The sequence below is a fragment of the Sander lucioperca genome, chromosome 12 (genome assembly GCF_008315115.2).
Source record: "Sander lucioperca isolate FBNREF2018 chromosome 12, SLUC_FBN_1.2, whole genome shotgun sequence".
Taxonomy (NCBI): Eukaryota; Metazoa; Chordata; class Actinopteri; order Perciformes; family Percidae; genus Sander; species Sander lucioperca.
In genome coordinates, this window is record NC_050184.1 from 26,260,377 (window position 1) to 26,284,289 (window position 23,913).

General features: G+C 40.4%; 1 protein-coding gene and 1 long non-coding RNA gene across 2 annotated transcripts; one reads left to right on the forward strand and one right to left on the reverse strand.

Annotated features, from left to right (window-relative positions):
• Window positions 1-2,646: 2,646 nt before the first annotated feature.
• Window positions 2,647-21,464, reverse strand: LOC116062198. The gene is made up of 4 exons (XR_004107893.2): window positions 21,451-21,464; window positions 18,132-18,138; window positions 11,797-11,803; window positions 2,647-2,940 (listed from the first exon to the last, which is right to left on the reverse strand). It is a non-coding gene; the product is annotated as an uncharacterized LOC116062198 (long non-coding RNA).
• bhlhe23 (basic helix-loop-helix family, member e23) lies at window positions 4,368-6,349 on the forward strand. The gene has a single exon (XM_031316822.2). The coding sequence runs from the start codon at window positions 4,773-4,775 to the stop codon at window positions 5,454-5,456; it is 684 nt and encodes a 227-aa protein (XP_031172682.1). The 5' UTR covers window positions 4,368-4,772; the 3' UTR covers window positions 5,457-6,349.
• Window positions 21,465-23,913: the final 2,449 nt, after the last annotated feature.

Below are 23,913 nucleotides of genomic sequence, written 5' to 3' on the forward strand. Positions count from 1 at the left end.
CGTTACTCTGTGGGTGTTAAAGTAAAGTGAAAATCATCACATGATAAAGAGAACTCTTTGCTGCAGTGCTCTCTGCAAGTTGAAACTTTGAAGCATGTTGTATTTTTGACACACACACACACACACACACACACACACACACACACACACACGCATACACTTATTACACGATTACTTGATGAAATGTTTCAGATTTAAAAAATGTTCTCCTCTAAGATCAAGCAGCATCCCAAACATGACTGTGTATAATCAAAATGGAACGTCAAGTCTGGCCGGTTAGCTCAGTTGGTAGAGCAGGCGCACATATATAGAGGTTTAGACTACGTTTACACGTGGCCGGCTATTTTCATAAACTGACATTTAGAACGTCTATGTTTTCAGAAAAGTGTTCGTTTACATGTACCCGTGTATATATGCTGTCAATGCTGTCAAGAGCATGCCACACCTGTAGGTGGCAGTGTAACAAGAAGCTCAAGCCCACGTTAGCCAATCAGAATCCCAAAAATAGCAACAACAGCAACGACTCACTTCCTCTTTCTCTCTCTCTGCTGCCTAAACCTCCGTTTGTCTCAGTTTACATGCAAACGTGCAAACGAAGTTTTCCAAACTCTCCACTTTGGCCGGAGTTTTTAGAAATAATCGTTTTCTGTGATAAAAACGGGGTTTTCGTGTAAATGAGAGGCCAAACCGTAGGAAAATATCTGCGTCTTCCCTTCGTGTAAACGGGGCTTTAATGCTGGATGCAGAAGGTCCAGGGTTCGAGTCTGATGGTTTTCCTGCATGTCTTCCTCCTCTCTCTCCCCTTTCATGTCTGAGCTGTCCCATCATCAAGGCGGAAATGCCCTTAAAAAAAAAAATGGAACGTCATTAGTGTTGCAGGGATATTGTAAAATGTTGTCCAATGTTACATGTTGATGTCATAGGTCAGCAGTTGTGTATTGTAAAAAGTAGCTTCAACCTACATCTTTTCAGTCTGTTGAACATCTTAATGCTGTGTTGTGTTGAATTGTTTTCTACTCTATTGTTTCTTTTGGGATAATAGGCCTTTTCACTGAACACATTTTGACCCGTCACAGTAAAGCGCTGGTGTAAGGCTCACTCTCACACTGTCATGGCTGGGACATTTGAATAGAGCAGAGCCATCGTTAATGTTTTTAGTAACACCTGTGCTTTTCCTTTAATGACAAACCAGGGTGTCTGCTGTGAAAAAAGGCTAATGTACTTGTTTTATGGATTGAAGTTTGTGTAATTACTAATAGACCAAAATACATTTTAATTTCAATATCAAATAGTAAATACATGCCACATGCTTTTGTTTTATGTTTTACTTTTTTTATGAGTTTTTAATTAGACTTTTAGTCATTTTTTTGAAGGTGAGTTTTTTCTTTATCACTATATTTGTGTGTTTTCTGGTTTGACGTCATGTTGGTTGTTTTGACCAGTTAGTTTTTGCATAAATGAAAATCTTTGTTGTCTCTTGTTTTTTCCCCCTTTAGTTATTTTTGTTATTGATCACTCCTGTATGAATGCATTTACCTTGTGTTGCTTTTTCTTGGATAATCGTTCCCACATTTTTTGTAATTGCCTGGTTGTTACCTGCTGTCTGGTTCACTGCTAGACTGTATTCAGCACTAACACACAACCACAGAGAAATTATATTAAATACATTGAAATGCATTAAAATCAAGTATTTAGCAATACACATTATTGAATTAGAATAAATTATACCATTCAAAACCTTTGACTATTATTACTTTGTAAATCAGGTCAGGATGTCATGTAAGGCATACCTCATGTATAGGTATGCAAAATATATGTATCGGACTTGGCAGTGTTTCTGACTGTTTAACAATTCAGGCAATGACTACTTTAAATCCCGTTTACAGTGACAGCTAAACAATAAAGTAATTAGGAGCTAAATACCAGTATGATGTGGCAGTTTAAATGAAAGTCTGGTAATCACTATTTTATTAGTGGGTTTTAAGCTTATTTTTACAGTCTATGGTTTTAAGGTGCAGTAGCGTACAGTGTATGTAATGTGAAAAAGAGCAACATTTTAAAAATAACAATGCAAAGAATATCAGTGGTAACAAATAGACCTTCACCTACACTCACTAAAAGACACTTATTGAAATATTTACGTAATCGCCACTGCTCTGTTTTGAATAAGAATTTGTGTCTGATATGGGTTTGACACAAACAAGTTAAATAAACTGGTTAATAAGTCAAGTTACCACATCACACTTGTATAAGTTGCATATTAGACCATGATTGGTGTCCAAATTACTTGTGATGTCTTAAAATCATGCACTTTAAACCCAGATTTAAGGTGAGCACAGAGAAACGTTTCTACTTCAGCAGATGAATGTGAAAACAGCTTTCTGGTGTCAAACTCTGCAAATAGATACATCATTCTACACAGTGAATATCAAACATCCAAGTCAAGTAACAATAAGCAAAACACGTTTTTTTAATGGAAGGGGACTACACATGGCCTCAAAAAGAACCACCAAGTGTCACGATTTCAGAGAATGTGTAGGACCCAAATGCAGAGAGCAGGCAAGAGTAGTGTTGCTTGAGGATTTAATAAAAAAAAAAAAAAAAAAAAAATCAAAGTTTGTATGGACAAAAGTCCATACAAACAAAAGGAGTCCACAAGGCAGCAGGCAAAAATCCCTCCAGAATGTGGAGGAAAACAAAAGACAGGAATACCAAAACTGGAAACACAGAGACAACGGGGTAGACTCCACAAACGACCACGAAACAGAATACAATGACCTGACAACAGACAAAGGAAACACAAATACTAACTACAAGAGTTAACGAGTAAACAAGGGACAGGTGACACTAGGGCTAGGGAACAGGTGAAAGACATCAGGGTGGAGCAAACAATCACAAAGGCGGGAAAACCAAAAGACAGGAAGTAAAACAAGACAACACCTAAGAGAACAGAGAGAGACTACAAAATAAAACAGGAAATGGAAAACACAGAAAACATGAAACCAACTAAACACAGAAGTTTGACACTGGATGAGACGTGACACCAAGTGGAACAAAAATTATTTGTATTTTTATCTATCACTAAATCACTTCTTTCCTCTGTAACAAGTGAATTGCCCCTGTGTGGGATCAATAACGTTTATTGTATCTTATTAAGTTGGTGTTTACCTCAGATCCACAAGGTGGCACCATCACCTAAACAACTGCCCCAAGAATATACTGTAGAATACAAGCTGCAGGAAGCCATATGTGAAGTCGAGCTAGATTGTCACACAGGAAGCCTTATCATAGTGTAATTCTCTGTACTGGACACTGAGTGGCAGTCTTACCTTCTCTATTAAGTTTCATACTTCGGACACCTGTTTCTTAGCCTCAGGAGACCTTTTACTTACTTATCTGCTAATACATGTCATGTGTGCTATGTCTGATTTGGATTCTTATAACAAACATTCACTGATTCACTAACCTTAGGACTATAATACTGCTATAGGATTTTACTGAGCAGTTACTTCAGTGACGTTTTGTATAGCATGTGGCATCACTATATTTTGATGGTGCAAAAGCCTGTATGTAGCCTAATACAATATTGTATTGAATATATATTAATAGCAGCTTATAGTGTTCATGAGATATCGCTGACAGACAAAATTGAAGCTATTTGTTTTTCACTGATCACTGACTAGCCAGTGTTAAGATACATTACCTGCAAAGGTGACTTGCTCCTAAACATTTGGTGCCAGTGCTGACTCTGCTAACATGCGAGGTGAATGGCGATCAGGGGGCACATCCTCTACCTATAAGCTTATTGATCTGTCCAGAGCAAGCTGCCAACCATAGCCTAGCACCTAGTGTGTACGTCACTGCCATCTTGTCTATCTATCACTGTTGTTTACATGTACTGTAGTTCCAAAGCAAATCTTTTTAGTTTGTATCAAAAAGAATGGAAAGGTCATCATGTTTCAATCATAAAACACCCTTCCTGACAGTGTCCTCCTGCTCCGTACTTGATCTCTCATTGTGTGTTTCTGATCCAGAGAGACATCTTCTTCAGACAGGTGAGTGCATTATATCCACCTATCAGCCTGATATACTGCTACATTAAGGTTTGCACTGAGCTCATGTTGCTTGTGACCTGTGCATTTTGTAGCTAACTAACGATTAAATATCTCTCCTTTCGAGGTTCAAAATGGTGATAAAATAATAATAACATAACAATAATGGACAATTCAGTAAGAGCAGTATGGCTGGGCAGCGTGTCAGTTTGCGTTGCAATTATCACTTTATGATTGAAATTGGGAGTAGACTCGCGCTCTTCCCGAGTTAATTAAAACGCCCCCCTGATTGGACGGGCAGATAATCCCGACGGGCCTCGTGCTTCTACTAACTTGCGAGCAGGGCAGAGCACGAGTCACAATCTGCCCAAGGCGAGGGAGGGCACGAAAGACGCGCGAGAGGAAACCGACCGTACGAGGGGACCGAGCACAATTAGAGAAGTGTTGTTGAACGTGGGCTATGCGCGCAACAAGGGGGGAGCGCGGTGTACAGAGGAGTGAATGCTTGTAGAGGCTCAGCTTCAGATTCACAGCCTCCTTCTTGAAGAGTCACTGCACTGACAGAGGAAAGGAGCGAGGGAAGAGAGGAACTCCTAGAAAACTGCAACTCTTGGAGAGAACTACGTGAGTACAGCATACAGTTTTCAAAACAACAAATAGGATAGATAAACAAGCGGAAGAGTAGACTTTTCCTGGTCAGAATCTGTTCTGGAAGAGAAAATGAATGTGAGCGAAGAGAACCTGCTTAAGTCCATCAGCAACGACGCGCTCCTCGACCTGACGCAGCGCTACGGCCAATCAGCCTTTGGGTTCGGTCCTGGCCACGGTGCTGGAAGTCCCGGCCGGTTCCCACTCACACCGGCCAACGACTTCCTCTCCGGGCAGACTGCGAAGTCCAACGAGAGCGGCGGGGAGCACACTAGCGACGACGAGGACGGCTTCGACTCGCTGGAGTCGCGGAAGAGAGGCTCGTCATTTGGGGACGACAAGCCCGGGGGCCCCCTCACTAAAAAGTCCAAGGAGCAGCGGTCCCTGCGGCTCAGCATCAACGCCCGGGAGAGGAGAAGGATGCATGATCTGAACGACGCACTGGACGGCCTGCGCGCTGTTATCCCCTACGCCCACAGCCCCTCGGTGAGAAAACTCTCCAAAATAGCCACTCTCCTCCTGGCCAAGAACTATATCCTCATGCAGGCTCAGGCTCTGGAGGAGATGAGGCGGCTGGTGGCGTATCTGAACCAGGGACAGACCATAAATTCACCAATCCCCACCGCCCTGGCGCCCTTTGGACAGGCTGCCGTCTACCCATTCTCGGGCTCTACACTCGCCACCTGTGCCGAAAAGTGCACTACTTATTCCGGGACACCGTCGAGCCTCTTCAAACACTGTAACGACAAGCCTTGATTTGGTTTTATTCTCTTTCCTGAACTTTTACCTATAGGCTACTGCACCCATGCCGGTCTCTCTCCCACTCTAGTTATTTTTTTTTTAAATCATTCTGTAAAAAAAATACAAGTTTAGTCTAATGCATAATCTTAAAATATTGTTAAGTAATTATACTGCAATGTTTTATCCATATTTAACAAACGCTACATATAAAATAAACAGCATTGGGCCTTCCTGTAAGATTAAGTTTGTCGCTCGTACTTTACAGACACTACAGGCCATGTCCATATTATGAGTTTTTGGTCAATTTTAGAAGGATTAAGTTATCAGCTCTTATTTGATCTATGCAACATTCAGCAACGACAACATGAAAAGTAGAAATGCCCAGACATGCGACCTAATCTCGACCTTTAGATTTAGCAAATATGAAAGGACTTCCCTCGACTGACTGTACTGATGCTATGTGGAGGAACAAATGTGATGTTGGCTGATACTATTTTTTGAAACAATGTGTTGACAAGTTTGTTTTTATTTATTTTAAGTCATTCCACATCTCACATGATTGTATAGTAACTGTGGAAAATCATTTGCTCCAAGCCCGGCTATACTATTATATTACTACAGTCTATACATTGAAGAAGCGTTTTTGGTTGTGTTGCAACATGGATTTCATATATTGTTTATATGTCTTTATAATTAAAACACATATCTTTGCTTGGACCTTGTTTTGATTCATTTCAACAACCCCAGCTTTTTTTCTCACATTAAAAAAAACATTAAATAGCATACACACTACAACTTTAAATGCCAGCCACAATTGCATACGACATAGGACATACAACACATTTATTTTTGCTTGTTATATGTTAGTTATGTTGTAGACATTATATTTGGTAGTTTGAGACTCTGTATTCTAATCCAGTTTTAACGTACAACATGAAAGGGCTGTGATTTTAAAAAAGAAAAAAGGCTAAAATATGAAAATGAACTGTAAATTGGAGCTGTAGAAAACAAAATCTGAAAATCAAGCTCTCGCCTCTCACGCTGCTACAATTATTTCCAGTTCTCACCCTCTCAGTGGCCCTCCTAAAATGAGTTGGCAACTTTCTTTTCTTGCATGAGAAGCCTCTGACACGAGGAGCTGAGTCTAAACGAGCTCAGAGGGGCTGGTGGGGCCCGTTTGGCATGCAGTAGGGTCGGTGGCGCTGAGGGGAAGGGGCGCAAGAGCCGCCCGGGGCACCCAGGACCTGTCTCTGGGTATTTGGGTGATTGCAGGCTTCCTTGGCGGGCTCTACTCTAGACAGCTATTAACACGATTTCAGCTCCTGTCTTCCTGCTCGACTTAATTCAGTGAACATTACAGGGACAGTTTTCTTTTGCAGGTTTTGACTTGCGAGTGGATGAATTTAGAAAAGAAGTGGTCATAGTGTTAGTTATATTCCTGAAAACATATCAGTGTTGCTTTAGTGTCCTATTGTCTTTATTTGTCTGACAGCAGTCACCTTTACCTGGAAACTGACACTTTCTTGGTCTACCTTTGTCCATTTTATGTTAATCTTGGTTGATGTTGGTGCTATAGTGTTGTTCTTTTTTAGGGTCATCATTACAATTAAATTCAGGATTTTCTTCTTGTAAATAAAAACATTTGCTTGATAACAGTAAGAGATGCTTATAGTGTTTTTGTAACCTGCAAATTAACACCGGCGATAGGGAAATTATTTTCCAATATAATCCAGCCAGTAGTGCTGAACTAGATTGTGCTCTGCATTACATTGAGTTTTCAAATCAGAAAATATGTTTTTTCCCATCACACCAGTCCACACAGTTTTGTGATTAACAGCATCCATTCCATACTTTTTTTTTAAATCAATCATTACTTTCAATCCCACTGCTTCTCTTCCTTTATATCAACATTAATTTGGGCACAAACTAAGCCATGCAGTTTAGAATACATTAGACCAGACATTCAGATCAGGCCATTCTATTTATGCTAGTCAGAGTGACTAAGTGATCCACCCCAGTCTCTCTCTTACAATTTAGCTGCATGTCACAACAACAGGCCACCCATGGCATCTTAAATTGGCCCTCTGATGACACATGTCTTGTCTGAGGCCCCACGAGACAGTCAGGGCAGCAGGGATGAAATGTGACAAATGCTGCCGATGATGTGAGGGTGCTGACCCTGCGCTCCATCAGTCTCCGTACAGCCTAATTGCCATAAATGAGATGGTTGCCTTTTTGCACGGAGGGTTGGGTGGTCACTTTCCCTCCCTATAGGCCTCTAATGTCGAGCTGTTGAGATATATGTTCTATTGTTTCACCTTATTATCTTAATGGCCATCAGAGTGCATGGTGGCAGTGTGTCATTTGGCATGTAGGCTATACATTAAGACAGATTTGTGATTTTGCTGGTCAATTGGTAGTGTTTGCTGATCCTTTAGCCTCCCAGCAATGGATGGTGTGTACATAAAATCACCTATAATCTTTATCTTTCCCTGTAATGAGATAATTCTGTACTTTAGAGATGTGTAAGCTACATTTTCTTTGTGTATGTTGCCTTTGCCTAGATGAACGCCTGCAGAGTATTAAAACAACATCATTAAATATCATTAAAACGTGGTAAAGCCTAGTGTCTAGTGTCTAGTTACTCTGTGTAACGTGTGTTGAGTGCTCATTTAAACAGATGGTAGAGACAGGGACTTTCTCATTTGAATTCATTTAAATGAATACACAATTTGTCTGTTATCACGTTTGCATTCAGTACAACAGCAGATAAATATAATTTGGTGTTTTGATAAATGAAACTGGTCAGAAACTCAATTCATTGTGTTAATACCAAGCAAAAATACAACATACAGACTAAAACAAACATACAAAAGGATGATGTTCAGCAATACAATTAGAATTTACAATTTTTTTTTTTTGGGATGCAACAAAGCAAACAGATCAATGCCTCAATATGCCATGGGCATGCCCCTGCAGAAAGTCAGCCATGTGTGTCAAGATGTAAAAAACTCAAATACCAAGTGTGCCTGTCCGAAAAACTTGAAAAAGGCTGCAGTAATTCAAAATTGTCTTGAAAATGCTGATTGAAAAAAAAAAACCTGCAATAAACCTGCAATACAATTTACAAAGAAAGCAGAAAATGAAAATAAATATCTCTGTGGCATCTAATTGATTTGTTGTACGAGGACACATGTTGACCTGCATCATCACTGTCCGCTCCTTACAAAAAGACGTTTTCAACCAGGTGGAGTATTGTAGATGAACATCATTTGATGTAGTTATAATGTCATATTATAGTAACATTTTTGCTGGCATTTGCTCCTTGCAAGGTTTTATTAAACACCAAATAATACATGTCGTTCAAACTGTGTAACCCCCCTATTTAGCATTTAAATACACTACAGTATATATATGATTAACACGTGTTTTTTTTAACACACTATAATGTAGTTATGAGCCAATATAAGGACATTTGTGAGAATGATTAATGTACAGTATTTGTCTACAATTACAACTTCTCTTATGAAGACATATTGTACATTACTACAACTGTGTTGTCATTCATTATCTTTTATACGCCTCTACAGGAGGAGATAGTTGTTGACAATTAAAATAATAATGGTTTCAATTACATTATAGTGTGTGATAAACCATTTATAAAATTTTTATATACTAATTATCAAGGCTAAAAAAGGAGGGTTGGAGTATTACTACAGTAGTAGTAAAATATGAATTCTAGACTTAAAGCCAGACTAAATATGACTGGATAAAATAAATTAGATATAGTAACAAATAAAAAAAACACACAGAACATCCTGCTGCCTATGCTTACCTATTGTCTGTTGTTGACAGTGTCTTAATGCAGACAAACACAGCACTACATTCAGTGCACTACCACTGCCACGACAGCCCAGTGTGGTGCAGGACTACGGACAGACTGTGTGATGTCTGTAAACATTTGTGTTTGCTCTCAGTGGGATAGAAAGGGAGTGATTTCATTAGCATGGCTCGGAGCTTTGAGGTATGTTTGTGTGGTTTTCTCCAACCCGATGGTATAGTACTAAAACCATATGCCCTTAAGTGTGTACCTCTGCCTAATGCATCTGACAGCGCTGTTTTCTCTAATTAAGTTCTCTCTATGTGCAAGCACATGTGTCTGATGCACATTGTAGCACTTCATCTCACACACACAGACTGTACTTACAACGGGGGCCTTGAAGGAAAATGAACATACTTCAGCTTTGATTATGCTTACAGTGGGGGATAAAGGGGGTTTAAAAAACATTAGATTTTTTTCGATTAGAAATTGCTCACAGAAGCATAATTGTGGCTTTTCAGGCCAAGTGACATAGAAGATTTGGTTGTTTCGGGCAGGTTCATGATGGAGGGAATGGGTGAGAAGGTGAGATTAGCAATAGGGCTAAACAAGTGAGTGAGCGCATGTGTGTGTGTGGTGGTTCATCAGTGAGTGGGGAGGTAGAAAAACAGCATGGGACGTGGAGGAAGAGATGATGCCTCAGTGTTTTTGTGCCGGCGGTGGCCCTGTAAGGACCCAATCACCCACCCACCCATCACCCATAGACCCCCCAACTTCTCTGCTTCACTATGACATCACACTCTGTCGTCCCTCGCAGCCCCGCCTTGTCGGAAGCGATGAGCGGGAGAGTCAGTTGGTTCCGAGGAGCCATGTGATTCGGAGCGACGTTGCTGCAAGTGCAGCGGGATGGGCCAGGGCCCTTCATTCGTTAATCAGAAGTATAAAGGGGGGGGGGTGTTTGTGCGCTGTGTGTGCGCCTGTGTATGTGCTCATATGGCCGCAAACCCTCGAAACATGGCAGTCAGGCAAAGCGTTTTCCCTATCACCACAAGGCACCTGACACCACGCATAGTAGACCCAGACAGTGTGGCAGGGGCCAAATTGGGCTTGGTGGGAGGGAGCAGAGATGGAGGAGGGTTGTTGAATATGATTCAGGGCCATGGTGGCTCATCATCTAGGTGCTCTTTGTGAGTGTGGAGATAGATATCATGGCATCCCAGTTTTGTTGCACGACTTCCCTTCCACTTTGTTAAACGCCTCTATTTTCCCCTCCTCTGTTCTCCTGCTAACATGCCTCCATGTTTCTCCTCCCTCCACAGTCCCTCCCCCCCTTTTCCATCACTCTCATTCTTTTCCCTTTTAGCTTGTTGTCTTGACAGAGGATACGAGCTGACAATCGGGGGCATCCGTTACTGTAGCACTGCCTAATCTCTGTAATGGCCCCCACAGATACAGGACTGGTGGTGAGCAAACACTCACACACAGAGAGACACATACACGCAAACACACCTCAACTCGCAGGACAAATGTACATGCAAAGCCCTGGGGTCAACAATCATCTCTGTGTTCATCCTTTTGTACACACCACCTCCTTACTCACATACAGACTACTCTCTGTATCTCTTTCTCGCTCGCTGTGTATCACACACACACACACACACACACACACACACACACACACACACACACACACACACACACACACAGACACACACACACACACACACACGGCCCAGCACCCCTTTCCTTGTTCAGTACCAGCTGAGGAGCACCATGGTTTTGTGGTGAGTAGGGGAAGCTCGTTATCCTCATTAATTAATGACAAAAGCGATGTAATTGGCCATCCATAATCCTCCATGCGGAGAAGGTGTGACAGGCAGGGCCGGGACCGTCCTCTCTACAGCAAGTGCAACTCATAAACACACAGAGAAAATGAAGATACATTTCATGCTGTGTGTGTGTGTGTGTGTGTGTGTGTGTGTGTGTGTGTGTGTGTGTGTGCAACTAATGATGCACTTGTATAGAAAGACTGACTTGTAATTACAAAGTGAAGCTCAAGGTGTTAACAGAAGGGATATGTAACACTGTATATTTCTATCACTTCAGTCTGAATCTACACAATTGAAGAACAATTGAAAGTATGTCACTTGATTTTCTAATTCTCATCCTGTTGTGGCATTTGAGACACCAGGCTGCAACATGCTGTACCCCCCTCTCTGAATGAAAAGACAAGATTAATGGCACTTCCTGTCACCGACGATCTTGCGCTAGCCTAATTAAAACCATTGGAACATGCGCGTGGCCAAGGATCAGTGGCTTTTAATGAGGAGCTTGTAGGCTGATTTGGGCCTCATTTTCTGCTTAATAAGGCCGGTTTAAAAAGTAATTTTGGAGGGATGTGACTCCTTTAAACCTGCTCATTATCAATGATAGCGCTTCACTTAAGTACTTCAGGAAACGCTGTGTTTAATTAATATTGTGTCGCGCACGTGGATTAGCTGACAGGCTGGAATGGTGGAGTGCAAGCAAGTGAACAAGGGAGCTAAAATTGATGAAGAACTTTCAAGGGCACTGATTTCATTAAGCAGCTTCATTACAGCCCAAATAACTCTTCATGTCATTTCAATGCTTCAGTCGCTCTCACCACACACACACACACACACACACACACACACACACACACACACACACACACACACACACACACACACACAAAATAACCCTGTGCTGAATGAGGAAGGTGCACCAAGGATTTTTACATTTTGAGTGAAAATAAGACAATGACGCCTTTGCTTCAGGCAATGACATCTAATCTGACATTTTTTGTATTCTTTCTTTGTGTGTATTGCTGACATAATATTTGTAGCATTTTGTTTTCCCATTTTATGAATTTTTATTTATTTTTATTATTTCCTTCTCGTTTTACAGTTTTTTTGTTTGAGAGCTCATAAACAGAGCTTTTAGGTCAAGCAGTTTAAGAGCTTGAGAGTGCTGCAACTTTCACTGTGCACTGAGGCCACAAAGGCTCTTACGGCCTCTTCATCCCATTGTGATAATCTTCTTAGCCCCTTGACTCCACTGTTCAATATGTATAGAGCCGAAAAGAGCTGGACTTGAGGGGCTTCGAGTGTCCTGCAGCTCAGCCTCTGGGATTTTCCTCTCTCTAGGACCAATTACCACACACAAACAGTCTAAGCACTTTGCTCTGTATGACATGAGGCTCCTTTGTTACACTGTGACTAGGCTTAGTGTACATCAGTCAATCAAGCTCTCTGCCACCCTGCAGGTGATTATTTCTAATCCATTCACTTTGCCTTGCTGTACAAAACTGTTTTGCTTATGTCAATATGGGGAAATGTGGTCGGAAGGTTTTGTAGCTCAAAATGCAAGTGCTCAAGCATAAGATACAAATGATATAGAAAAAAATCAATTAAACAAGACAAGTTTATAGCAGCTTTGAGATAAATATTAATGTTAGCATAGCGCCATGCAAGTATACTATTAACTGTCTTGGCAGGTCGTCCACTAATCACAAAGTTGGCAGTTCAATTCCTCTCCTGTCCACATGTCTTGGTGTCATGGCAAACCACTGAACCGATTGTCAGGCTAGCACCTTGCATGGTAGCCTGCTGCCATAGCTCTGTGATTGGGTGAATGAGAGGCAAATTGTAAAGCGAATTGACCTGATGATGGCGCTAGAAGAAATGTCTGGAGATTGTCAGGGGGACATGAATATGTGCACTAAATTTCACAGCAATCTATCCAACAGTTGTTGAGAAATTTCAATTATTTCAATCACAAGCGTCAGCCTCATGGTGGTACTAGAGGAAAAGTCAGGGGATCATCATTAGGGTTCATCATCTGGGAACCATGAATGTGTGGACAACATTTTGTGCCAATCTATCAAAAAGATGTTGAGATATTTCACTGTATGCGTGATCTACACCTGAAGGTGTTGCTAGAGAAAATGCCAGGGGCAGTGGCGTAAGATAGGTACGACGGGCTCCAGTGCTCACTATTATGACGGGTCCAGGTTCTCCTTTAAACACAGGTGTATTCCTGAGGTGGCAATCCCTCGCGCGGCCCGTTTTCGCCCAAAATATTGTTGGAGGGCCCTACCCCACTGGCCCCATGCAACCACACTGCCTGCAGTGACTATATTTCTGCCCCAAGGGATTGCAAAAGTCATTTGGATAAATAAATCGCCTGGGAACCATGAATATCAACAAGATTTCATGGCAATACATCTGATAGTTGTTGAGATATTTCAGTCTGGACCAAAGTGGTGGACTGACCGTCACTCGTATGGCTAAAAATCACAAATGTTTGTGTGTAAAGTTTGTGGAAAATCCCATATACAATCTCACCTCAAGTACATTTTTACATAATGTTCCCTTAAACTATTCCTTTACTCTCTCATTATTTACTGCTTTTTCTTCATTAACCCCTGTCCTGCACAATTTGTAAATTACTTTTGTTTTATAAGCTGTAGGACAAGGGATAAGGAACAAGTAGTTTCCAGTTAATAATTCAATCTGGAAGACAGAGGAGGGCGACGGGGAGAAATAGAGAGAAAACGAGGCGTTACATTTCGGGGAAGAGATAAATTGGGAGAGAGACATGTTCATTCTAATCTCCACAGTGGGGACCTGCTTACATTATTTTTGGCATGTCTTGTTGATAATATTCAAACTGTACAACATCCTATCAGGTGATATCACAGCCTTTGAAGGATTAGCAGGAATAAGGGGTTTTATTCTGTTTTGTGGAGGGGGATAATAATTTCTTCTGAAATACTAATATGGAAATGGTTTGAGCTTTTTTGTTTTTTTTTCATCCTGACATTTCTTCAGGACACCGTGATAGAAGAGTGGATGATTTTAGGGATTGAATGAGAGACAAAAACAAATAGAAACAGACGCTGCATCGTGGATAGAGGGGGTTGTCAGCGGAAATGTTATTTAGTAAAGCCATCTCTCTCGTTCTCTCTTACTAAGAAAGTGACTTTTAAGGCTTTTGATTTTTGTCACTCTCTCCCGATGTAGCATTACAGGCTACATGAAGGAGTTACCATTAGGCTGCTAATGCCACAGTGGTTAATACAAGGGCTCTAAGCCTCAGCTCCACTACCTTGTTATTCCTTTTTCATAGAATGCAAATAAGAGGATAATAACGGCGGATATGATCCACGGAAACAGTTTATTGTTTTCCAATTGTTTTTGGTCCCGAGTCAAACAACAGAAAAACACCTCTTGTTTGTTTCCGCGGTATCCCCCGCTGTTTTTGTTTTGCTAATTTGAATATCTGGAAAGAGATGAACTCATATGTGAGACATACCGAACACTGCAATGAAAACATTACCTTGTTAAAAGACAATATTGTTTTCAATTAATGAATCAATTAACTTATCTAACTGCCAGACTACTGTATAGAAATCATTCATTATCAATGCTCTGCTGACCTTCCAGTGTTATCTCAGTGGTCCAATAGACGTCCCTCAGGTCCCCTGTCTCAAGGTTGATCTGCACAGAGGATGGACAAGAGACAGCTGCCCATCAGTCTCCCGCTACAGCGGGCCATTAGAGCACGGCCTGTGTTTGTGTCTACGTGTTTGTCATTTACAGGTTTAATTAGACGCTGCTGTTAATGACGGAGATGACTTTGGGGCGATGGATGAATGACACTCTCAGGCAGCAGGGCTACAATATGTTTCACTAAGAGTTGAGGAGGGGAGGCACAGAGAGGAAACTACGATAGAGGAGCGGAGATAATGCAGAGGGAAAGAGTGAAGGGAGGGTCATATTGATATTATTTATGAATGGGTGGTTCTGTGTGTGTGAAAATGTGTATACATGTGTGCGTATTTGTGGGTGTGTGTGTGTGTGTGTGTGTGTGTGTGTGTGTGTGTGTGTGTGTGTGTGTGTGTGTGTGTGTGTGTGTGTGTGTGTGTTTGTGTGTTTGATAATGGAGCCCCATACTGTATCTCTGCTGGTCCAGGTCACCTGCCGGTCCCTCTGTTGTGCTAAGGATTATCCCAGGAAGTGAATTGGAGCAACAGTAATGTGCAGCGTGCCTCTTACTGTAAGCCTGCCCAGGAGTCTCTAACACACACACGGTTTTCTGGAGAGGACAGCCCCACCCCACACATATAAACTGATACATACACTAAACGTGCATAATTCATCACCGAGCCATAATGGTGATTTTGCATGTAATGTGGTGTTGCGTGTTTCGGGCGGTGAATTACAAAATCGCATTACTGCTGACCAAACTTCAAAAAACTTATACGTTGTAAGTAGCCTGATAGAAAAATGTATTTGCAGGGACTTGAAACTTGCTTAAGATTCTTTTTTTAAATCACAATTAGCATTATGTGTTCTTGATTTACATTTTTGGCAAAGTTATTTATTATCTGAATTGTAGCTGTTAATAAAGGTGACAAAATGTGATGGATAATCTAATTTAAGTTTTAAGTGTCTGCAAGTTGATTTCATACTGTGAAATTAATTGAACCCCTTGCCTACTTGGAACAACTAGCAGTCAATTAGTCGATCGACAGAAAATGAATTGGCAACTATTTTGATAACTGTAATAATGCTGATTAATTATACTGGTGCTTTCAGCAAGATTTGTTGCTTTTATGAATAGCTTTGGGTTTTGGACTGTTTGTTGGACAAAATTACATTTGGAGATGTCCCTTTGGGATGTGGCGTATTGTATCTCAGAAAATAATTGGCACATCAACTGATAATTAAAATAATCATTAGTTGCAGCTCATGTAATATGGAACATGGTATGCTGAAATGTGGAGTATACCTGATTTGCATTTAATATTTTAAAACCTGTTCCTAATTGTCTGATTAGTCAACAACCAGAATCTAAAATCCAGCAGCACTTTTGTGATGTTGTTTGGAGTTTTACATGTGCTGTCCAGGTGCTTTCATGCTGCCATGAATCACAACAAAAACATGTTTTCCTAAAAACACACTGCTCATAAACAAATTAATTTATTACTTTTGGAGAATGGAAATGCTAAATATTACTAATCCAATCCAATTCATCGTAATCTTTCTTCTATTAATATTGCAAACAATAAAAACTGTGTTTTGTGATCCAAGCCAGGGAATTACACAGGACACATTTATATTATCCCACACACACACACACACACACACACACACACACACACACACACACACACACACACACACACACACACACACATGCAGACTTTTGATCTTCCTTATAAGGTGAACATGGGATTTCTGGTAATGTCCCGGCTCCATTTTCATTTTAATCATGGCAATGGGATCAGACAAGCTGGTAGGGCGGGCTTGGCCTGGCTTGGTTGATTGTTCTGATTGAGTTTTCTTTGTTTGGCAGATATGTAATACAGCCTGCTTAAGAGGATTTGATAAGAGGAAGGAGGTTATTGTGTGATTTAATCATGCTCACTGAGGTGAACCTGCACTTGTCCACTTCCTGACAGGCAGACATGCAGCAGCCTTACTGTCTTAGCACACAGAGACCATACTGCTGGTATGCCACAAAGCACTTGTGGTGCAGTTTATGACAGGACATGTTTGTGCCATTTTTACTATTGTTCTTTAGTATGAGTAGTGTATTATATACAGTGCATTCAGAGAGTTTTTTTCACATTTACTTCTGCTGTAGCCTTATGCTAACTTTGTTTAAATTCATTTTTCCCCTTATCAATCTACAGGAATTCTAAAAACAGGAATTTTATTATAAAGAAAGAACTGAAATATCACATTGTCATAAGTTTTCAGACCCTTTGCTGTGACACTTAAATATAGTTCAGGTGCTTTTCATTTCTCTTGATCATCTTTAAGATGTTTCTACACCTTGATTGTTGTCCAACTGCGGTAAATTCAATTGATTGGACGTGATTTGGAAAGGGACACTCTTGTCTATAAGGTCTTAGAGCTCACAATGCATATCAGAGCAAAAACCAAGCCGTGAGGTTGAAGGACCTGCAAATCTCAGACTAAAAAAACAATGATGCTGCATAGAAGAGCACAGTGGCCCCCATAATTCTTGTCCCATGTTTATTATAATGAGGGAGCATGTCACCGAGGGCAACGGTGTGGCTCATTGATGTGTTTTGACACTAACGTAGATCTATGGCTACACAGGCAATACTTGTCAGTGGGATCAATTCATTGTTGGTTTTGGCTTTTTCATGGGTTTTGTTGACACTAAAAATAGAATTTCACCATCTTTAAAGATGTTGCCACCACAGATGCTTTCACAGGTTGAAGTGAAAATGTAGGGTTGAGAAGGGTGGATGTCTGAATGGGTTGTGTTAGTGGGGGGGGACCCTTAACATTTTAATGTGAAACTAGACAAAGATGGATTAGTTAGAGGAACATTTGGAAACAGATAATAGACAGATTATGGATAAGCAAATCTCATGAGGATAAACTCTGTCATGAACAATGTACAAAAGATGAAATTGTCACTGGCACTAAAGGACATAAGGTTCTTTTTAGGTAAACTGAAAATTTACATGTTTGAATGTCTACAGTGTAAACTATTTCCATGTTAAAATGGGCATGAGGGCAAGATAAAATCTTACTGTACCAGCTTTATATATCATGTAGTATATTCTTTAAAAAGCTTGTGCTTTAGTCATTCGTCATATTCACATAGGCTGAAATGACAAATGTGGGCACCAAGGTAAAGGCAGTGCTCTAAATATGTCCATAAGGGTTTCCTGATGTCTAACCGGTCTTGCCGTCTGCCAGTGGGTGGATTAAGCATGCTGAGGTGGTGGGGTGACCCCCTTCCCCTGATGTTCACTCTCCCTCTTACATTTTCATTCTCTGCTCCTCATTAACATCAGTAACAAAAATCCTTTGAAGAAAAAATCATCACAGCTAGATCCATCTACATTTAATTCAGCATTCCAGAGACGAAGCAAAGCAAAGTTGTTATGTAGTGCAGTGTGTGTGTGTGTGTGTGTGTGTGTGTGTGTGTGTACTACTATTGTGTGTGTGTGTGTGTGTGTGTGTGTGTGTGTGTGTGTGTGTGTGTGTGTGTGTGTGTGTGTGTGTGAGAGAGAGAGAGAGAGAGAGAGAGAGAAAGAGAGAGAGAGAGAGAGAGAGAGAGAGAGAGAGAGAGTTAAGCCTAGCATTAGCTTTGCTCAGTTTGTGGCTTTTCCTCCTTCAGCAGCAGTATTATTTACATGAGTCCCAGCAGGGTGCCTGCTCCTGGTCCAACACTTCAGATGGTTACTCATTGGTATTTTGACATGACAGTTTAATCTAGATTGAGACGCACAACATGCAAACTCCTACTTCTGCTGCTAAATTACATAAGAAATATAATAAATGTATGTTTTTACAATTTGACACAAACAGTTACATGATTTCGAAAGATCGTACAGTGGGTTTGGATTTCCTGGATCTAAGCATTACAACAATAATATACATTTTTTAACAGTGCACCCTTAATTACTTAATCCTCTTAATATTCCCCCTCCAATGCTCTGAAAACAGGGTAATCTTGTGTGTGTGTGTGTGTGTGTGTGTGTGTGTGTGTGTGTGTGTGTGTGTGTGTGTGTGTACTTATATGTTTTACTGAATTTCATGAGAAAATCTACTGTATGTGCGTGTTTGTCTAATATGCCCTGACACGGTACCCTACCTAAACACAACGCAGCTACATGACCTCAACTAACGTTGCCCTTCAGCCCCTCCCTCCTCCTCCTCCTCCTCCTCCGTCAACCTCTGCACAAACACTCAGCCAGGCCCATCACATCATAATCAGATCAAGATATATGTCTATGCACATGTACAGTGTTTATTATTCGCAGCTATTCTAGAGTGGTATCTTTAAACTGTAATACTGTTTATAATGTATTCACTAACATTTTCTTTTGTTTGAAAATTGTCAACATGGTAGATTTATTTTTTCATATTTATAGATTTTCCTTTATTTGCTGTCAGACAACCCCACGTTTTAGCGTAGTAAAGTATAGTTCATTTTATACAAAATACACACATGAATTACTACTTCAGTCTCTATCTGGTAAAATATTTCATAAACATCCCTCTAGAATATTTCCAACTCCTTATATCTCATGGTATTTTGAGCCTACCGACCGCACAGAGGCTTTGTGGCTGACTTGCTGGCTGGTTGAGTGTGACTGGTTGGCTTAGCGTCAGCTGTTGGCCCAGCCAGGCTCAGCTCAGATTGCTCCAGATTAGGAGATGGGGCACTCTGAGAGCAACTATGATCCATATTAAAGCTGCATAAAATGAAAATTGCTAAGATTTAGAGGCGGCTCATAGGCCACAGAGAATTTAATCACAACCTGGCAGTGTGTGTGTGTGTGTGTGTGTGTGTGTGTGTGTGTGTGTGTGTGTGTGTGTGCGTGCGTGCATGTGTGTATGCAACTCTCTGTATAATACAGAGCGCATAGTGACATGAGGATTATCGATGTAGGCTGTATTTACTTATCAACCCAGTGTTCAGAGATGTATCACAAATGTTTTATCAGTGTTGCAGCTCCTTCTCTGTCATGGCTAACCGAGAGCGGATGATGCATGAAAAATGTGGAGTTTTTTTTTTTACGTTTTAAAAACTGTGGCTATGTGTTCACAGACAACTAAAAAACAACGGACATGCATTTGTTCTGTGGTTTGTTTGCGAGTGGGCGAGAGAGAGTTTGTGTGAGCGCAGCAAGGGATGATACTGTTCCGGTGTCCTCAACACTTGTAATCCCCCTAAAGCTTTAAATACTGTTACTGTGTATTTAAAGGGTAGTCTAGTAACAGATAGCCATACAGAGGTCCTACATTTGTGGTTGTAATATTTAAACTACATTTTCTTTAACATATTAAAAATATTGCATATTGCCTCTATACTTTCAAAACTATTAATTATAACTTAAAATAACTTAACACTAACTCTTTTTTTTCACATTGAACTCCTGACAATTATACAGTATATGAGATTCGACTTTGGTTATATAGGTATGATGAACATTTTAAATGACAACGAATACAGTGTATTTGGATTGGTGAAAAGTAATTATAACTCAAAGGAAAATTGCACTTTACTTAAAGCGTAACTCTTGCCAAAATGCAACCACGGGTCTTTTTGTGAATGTACCCAAGTCAAACTTTCGTTTAAATGCATATTTAGGATGGAAGCGTCACTTTTAAGATTTACCGTATTCTTGTTTTTCGGTCAAATGGCCTTTTGAATGGGAGAGCTAGGGGCACTTTTATGCTAGTCTCAAAATAGCTATTTTTAAAACACTAAGAAGGCTCGATACAACATTAAACTTTGCTCAAAGTATCACCAGGAGCTCTACACATGAACGCAAGCATTGACAACATTGTTTGTGTACACAGAGTTTACTAAAAAGAAAGGTTTTGAACAACTCACTGTAGCAGTTGTTGTTTACGCTATCTGCCATTTTCCCAGTCCAAAATAGGCGATCTCCGAATACGAATGAACGGACTCCATAGGAGGAAATGTCATTCTTATATGAGGCTCCTTTTTCAACTACAAGGTCAATATTGTGTTTCACTAACGACAAAACAACGAATTATCCGTGCATTTATATGGAACTAAGCTTTTGGAGCTTTCCATCTTTACTCTCCTCCCTCGACTATTTTTGACTGGCTCGATAGACGGCGACCAGAAGAACAACAGCTATAGTGAGTTGCTCAAAACCTTTCTTTTTAGTAAACTCTGTGTACACAAACAATGTTCTCAAAGCTTGCGTTCATGTGTAGAGCCCCTGGTGATACTTCGAGCAAAGTTTAATGTTGTGTCGAGCCTTCTTAGTGTTTTAAAAATAGCTATTTTGAGGCTAACATAAAAGTGCCCTTAGCACTCCCATTCAAAAGGCCATTTGACCGAAAAACGAGAATACGGTAAATCATAAGAGACGCTTCCGTCCTAAATATGCTTTTAAACGAAAGTTTGACTCGGGTACATTCACAAAAAGACCCTAGGTTGCATTTTGGCAAGAGTTACGCTTTAAGTATTTTCATTATATGATACTTTATACTTCTATCTCGCTACATGTCTAAAGAAAATATTGTACCTTTTCTGCACTATATACATTTTGACAGCTGTATTTACTTTGCAGATTCATACAAAGATACAAAACATGCAATCACTTCATTAAATATGATGTAGATGTAGAACAAACTATCAAATAACAGAAACAGTAGTTAGAATTAGCTCTACTTCGAACAGCTACAACATTATCATTCTCTTTAGGCATTAATGCATAAATATTATAATAATTTAAATACTTACAGTAAATCAATTTAACTGATGTTTGTCCTGCACTTTCACTTGAGTAAAATATTACTATAATACACTACTTGTAATGGAGCATTTGTTCATGGTGTTACTACTTTTATACAAGTAAAATATCTGAATGCTTCTTTCACCACTGTGTAGTGTGTTGCTAACATAGGCTATAAAAGGTATGTATAGTTTAATTGTCAAATTCCTTTACAGTATCGGCAATACAAACATTTATATTTCTTTATAGTGCGTTGTGAATGTTTTTGGTTTGCGTGTGTTAAGAGCGTGTGTGTTTGCAGCCATAGGCTACATGTGCTTGAGATACCTGACAGAATTCATGACTTGTGCCCTATTTGTGCTCACCTGCATCTGCGTCTCTGCTACATCTAAACACATATGATGTTGCCTACATGAATATCTTTCCCTCTTTTTCTCGCTCACTTTCATTGTCTCTGTTTTGTGCAGGTCTTTCTTGCATGTTTCTCTTTTGGTTTACTGCTTCCTCCCTCCTTTTCTTCCATTCCATATTTCCATATCCCAAATCCAAGAGCACATTGTGTGTGTGTGTGTGTGTGTGTGTGTGTGTGTGTGTGTCGGCATGCTTTTCATACACACGTGCACACACATGCACATGCACAGAACGCAGACTTAGATCGAGCAGATGGTGACCGTATTCATTTTTTTCCCCGACTAACATTAACCATTCATTATAGACAGCAGACTAAGCCAATCCCACATCCTCCCCCATGCAACATGTACACACACAGCCACACACATGTCCAATAATTTTGCCATCAGCCCATTGACAGTCCCAAAATCTTATGTGCCCCTCAGTCAGTGTTGATACTCTCTCCTTCCAGACGGTCCCAGCTCTGCTCTGAATCAATCTGTTGACATTTCTGATTCTGTCCCCATGACTCAAATTTCTCCTCCTGCACTTGAGCTACCCACAACAGGAATAAGGCACATCTGACGCTTCCCTCTGCCTCCCCTTCCATCCAATCCCGCTAATTTTTCTTTGTCTTTGTTCTTCCACTTTTCACTGTCTGGCTTCTTCTGGCAACTTCCCCAAAAGTAAGAGACACAATCACTTCTTCCTTTGTTTCTCTTTCCCAATGTGTCTCATATGTGTGTGTGTCTCTCTCTCTCTCTCTCTCTCTCTCTTCATTTATCTCTCTCTCTTTTATTGAAATAGAAAATAAATAAATAAAACCTGTTAGGTGGTAAATCAGGTTTAATCTCTGGCTTGAAGAAAAGATGAACATTAATCCACATCTGTCCATACAAATGTTTACCGCTCATATTTCAGACCTCATCTGGCCCTGCTGTTAAGCTGCATGCTCACGGTTTTGTACATGCATGCTGCAAGAAACACAGTAGTAAACAGAGGCAGAAAGATTAATGTGTGTAAAAATGTGTTTTTGTGTCAAAGTTTGTGTGCATCGCAGAGATGCACGCTCACCTCCTTGGATGCCTCCCTGTAGTGAAAGCCATATGAGGAGGTTTTGGCCCTCTGCCTCTCTGTGTTGTCTGAAGGGTGCAGAGGCAAAGAACTCTCACACACTTAACCTAATGAGAGTTTTAGATGCAGTCAGAGAGCAGTGTGAGTTAGTGTTCCTCAGCCACCCGCTGGACATCAATCGCCCTGCGGCCTGAAGGCTTTACTCAGTTCCCTTTGCTAAACTGCACCCATCGCTGCCCTTTACACACACACACACACACACACACACACACACACACACACACACACTTGCACAGACAGTCGAGGCATCCTGAGTCTGAGGAGTCTCAATTTTCTGTGATCTACACCAGAAAGAATCAACATAGTCTGCAGCAAGATCTTTGAGACAGAAGACACTTTAATATGACAGTATTGTGTTCCTGCTGCATACATGAAGTGGACACAAAGACATGAAGGCTGTAAAAAAATTACAGTTGTTATACGGTAAAGGTACCCTGTGGAGTTTTTGACCATGCTATTAAGCAATGTTTTGTTTGTATCTTGCACATGAGCGAGTAAAATCATTTTTGTCCACTCCTTATTTATAATAATATTATTCCCATTGCAACACAGACACATTGGTAGCTTTACATGTTGGCTTTAGGTGGGATCACAATAAACTGTTAATATTTTCTTCATTGCACATTTGATATAATCTACCCAAAAGCCCTTTAATTGACTGATGAAGTTCCTATTCCTTAATTCATTAGTTGACTGAGTCCTTATATATTACATTTTTTGCGAGTCTACTTGTATTTCTTTTGCAAAAGTACAACCCCTCCCCCAAAATACTGTAAAGACAAAACATATTAACACCACCCCTGTCTGTCCTTTTGTCTCCTTTCCAGCCAGCT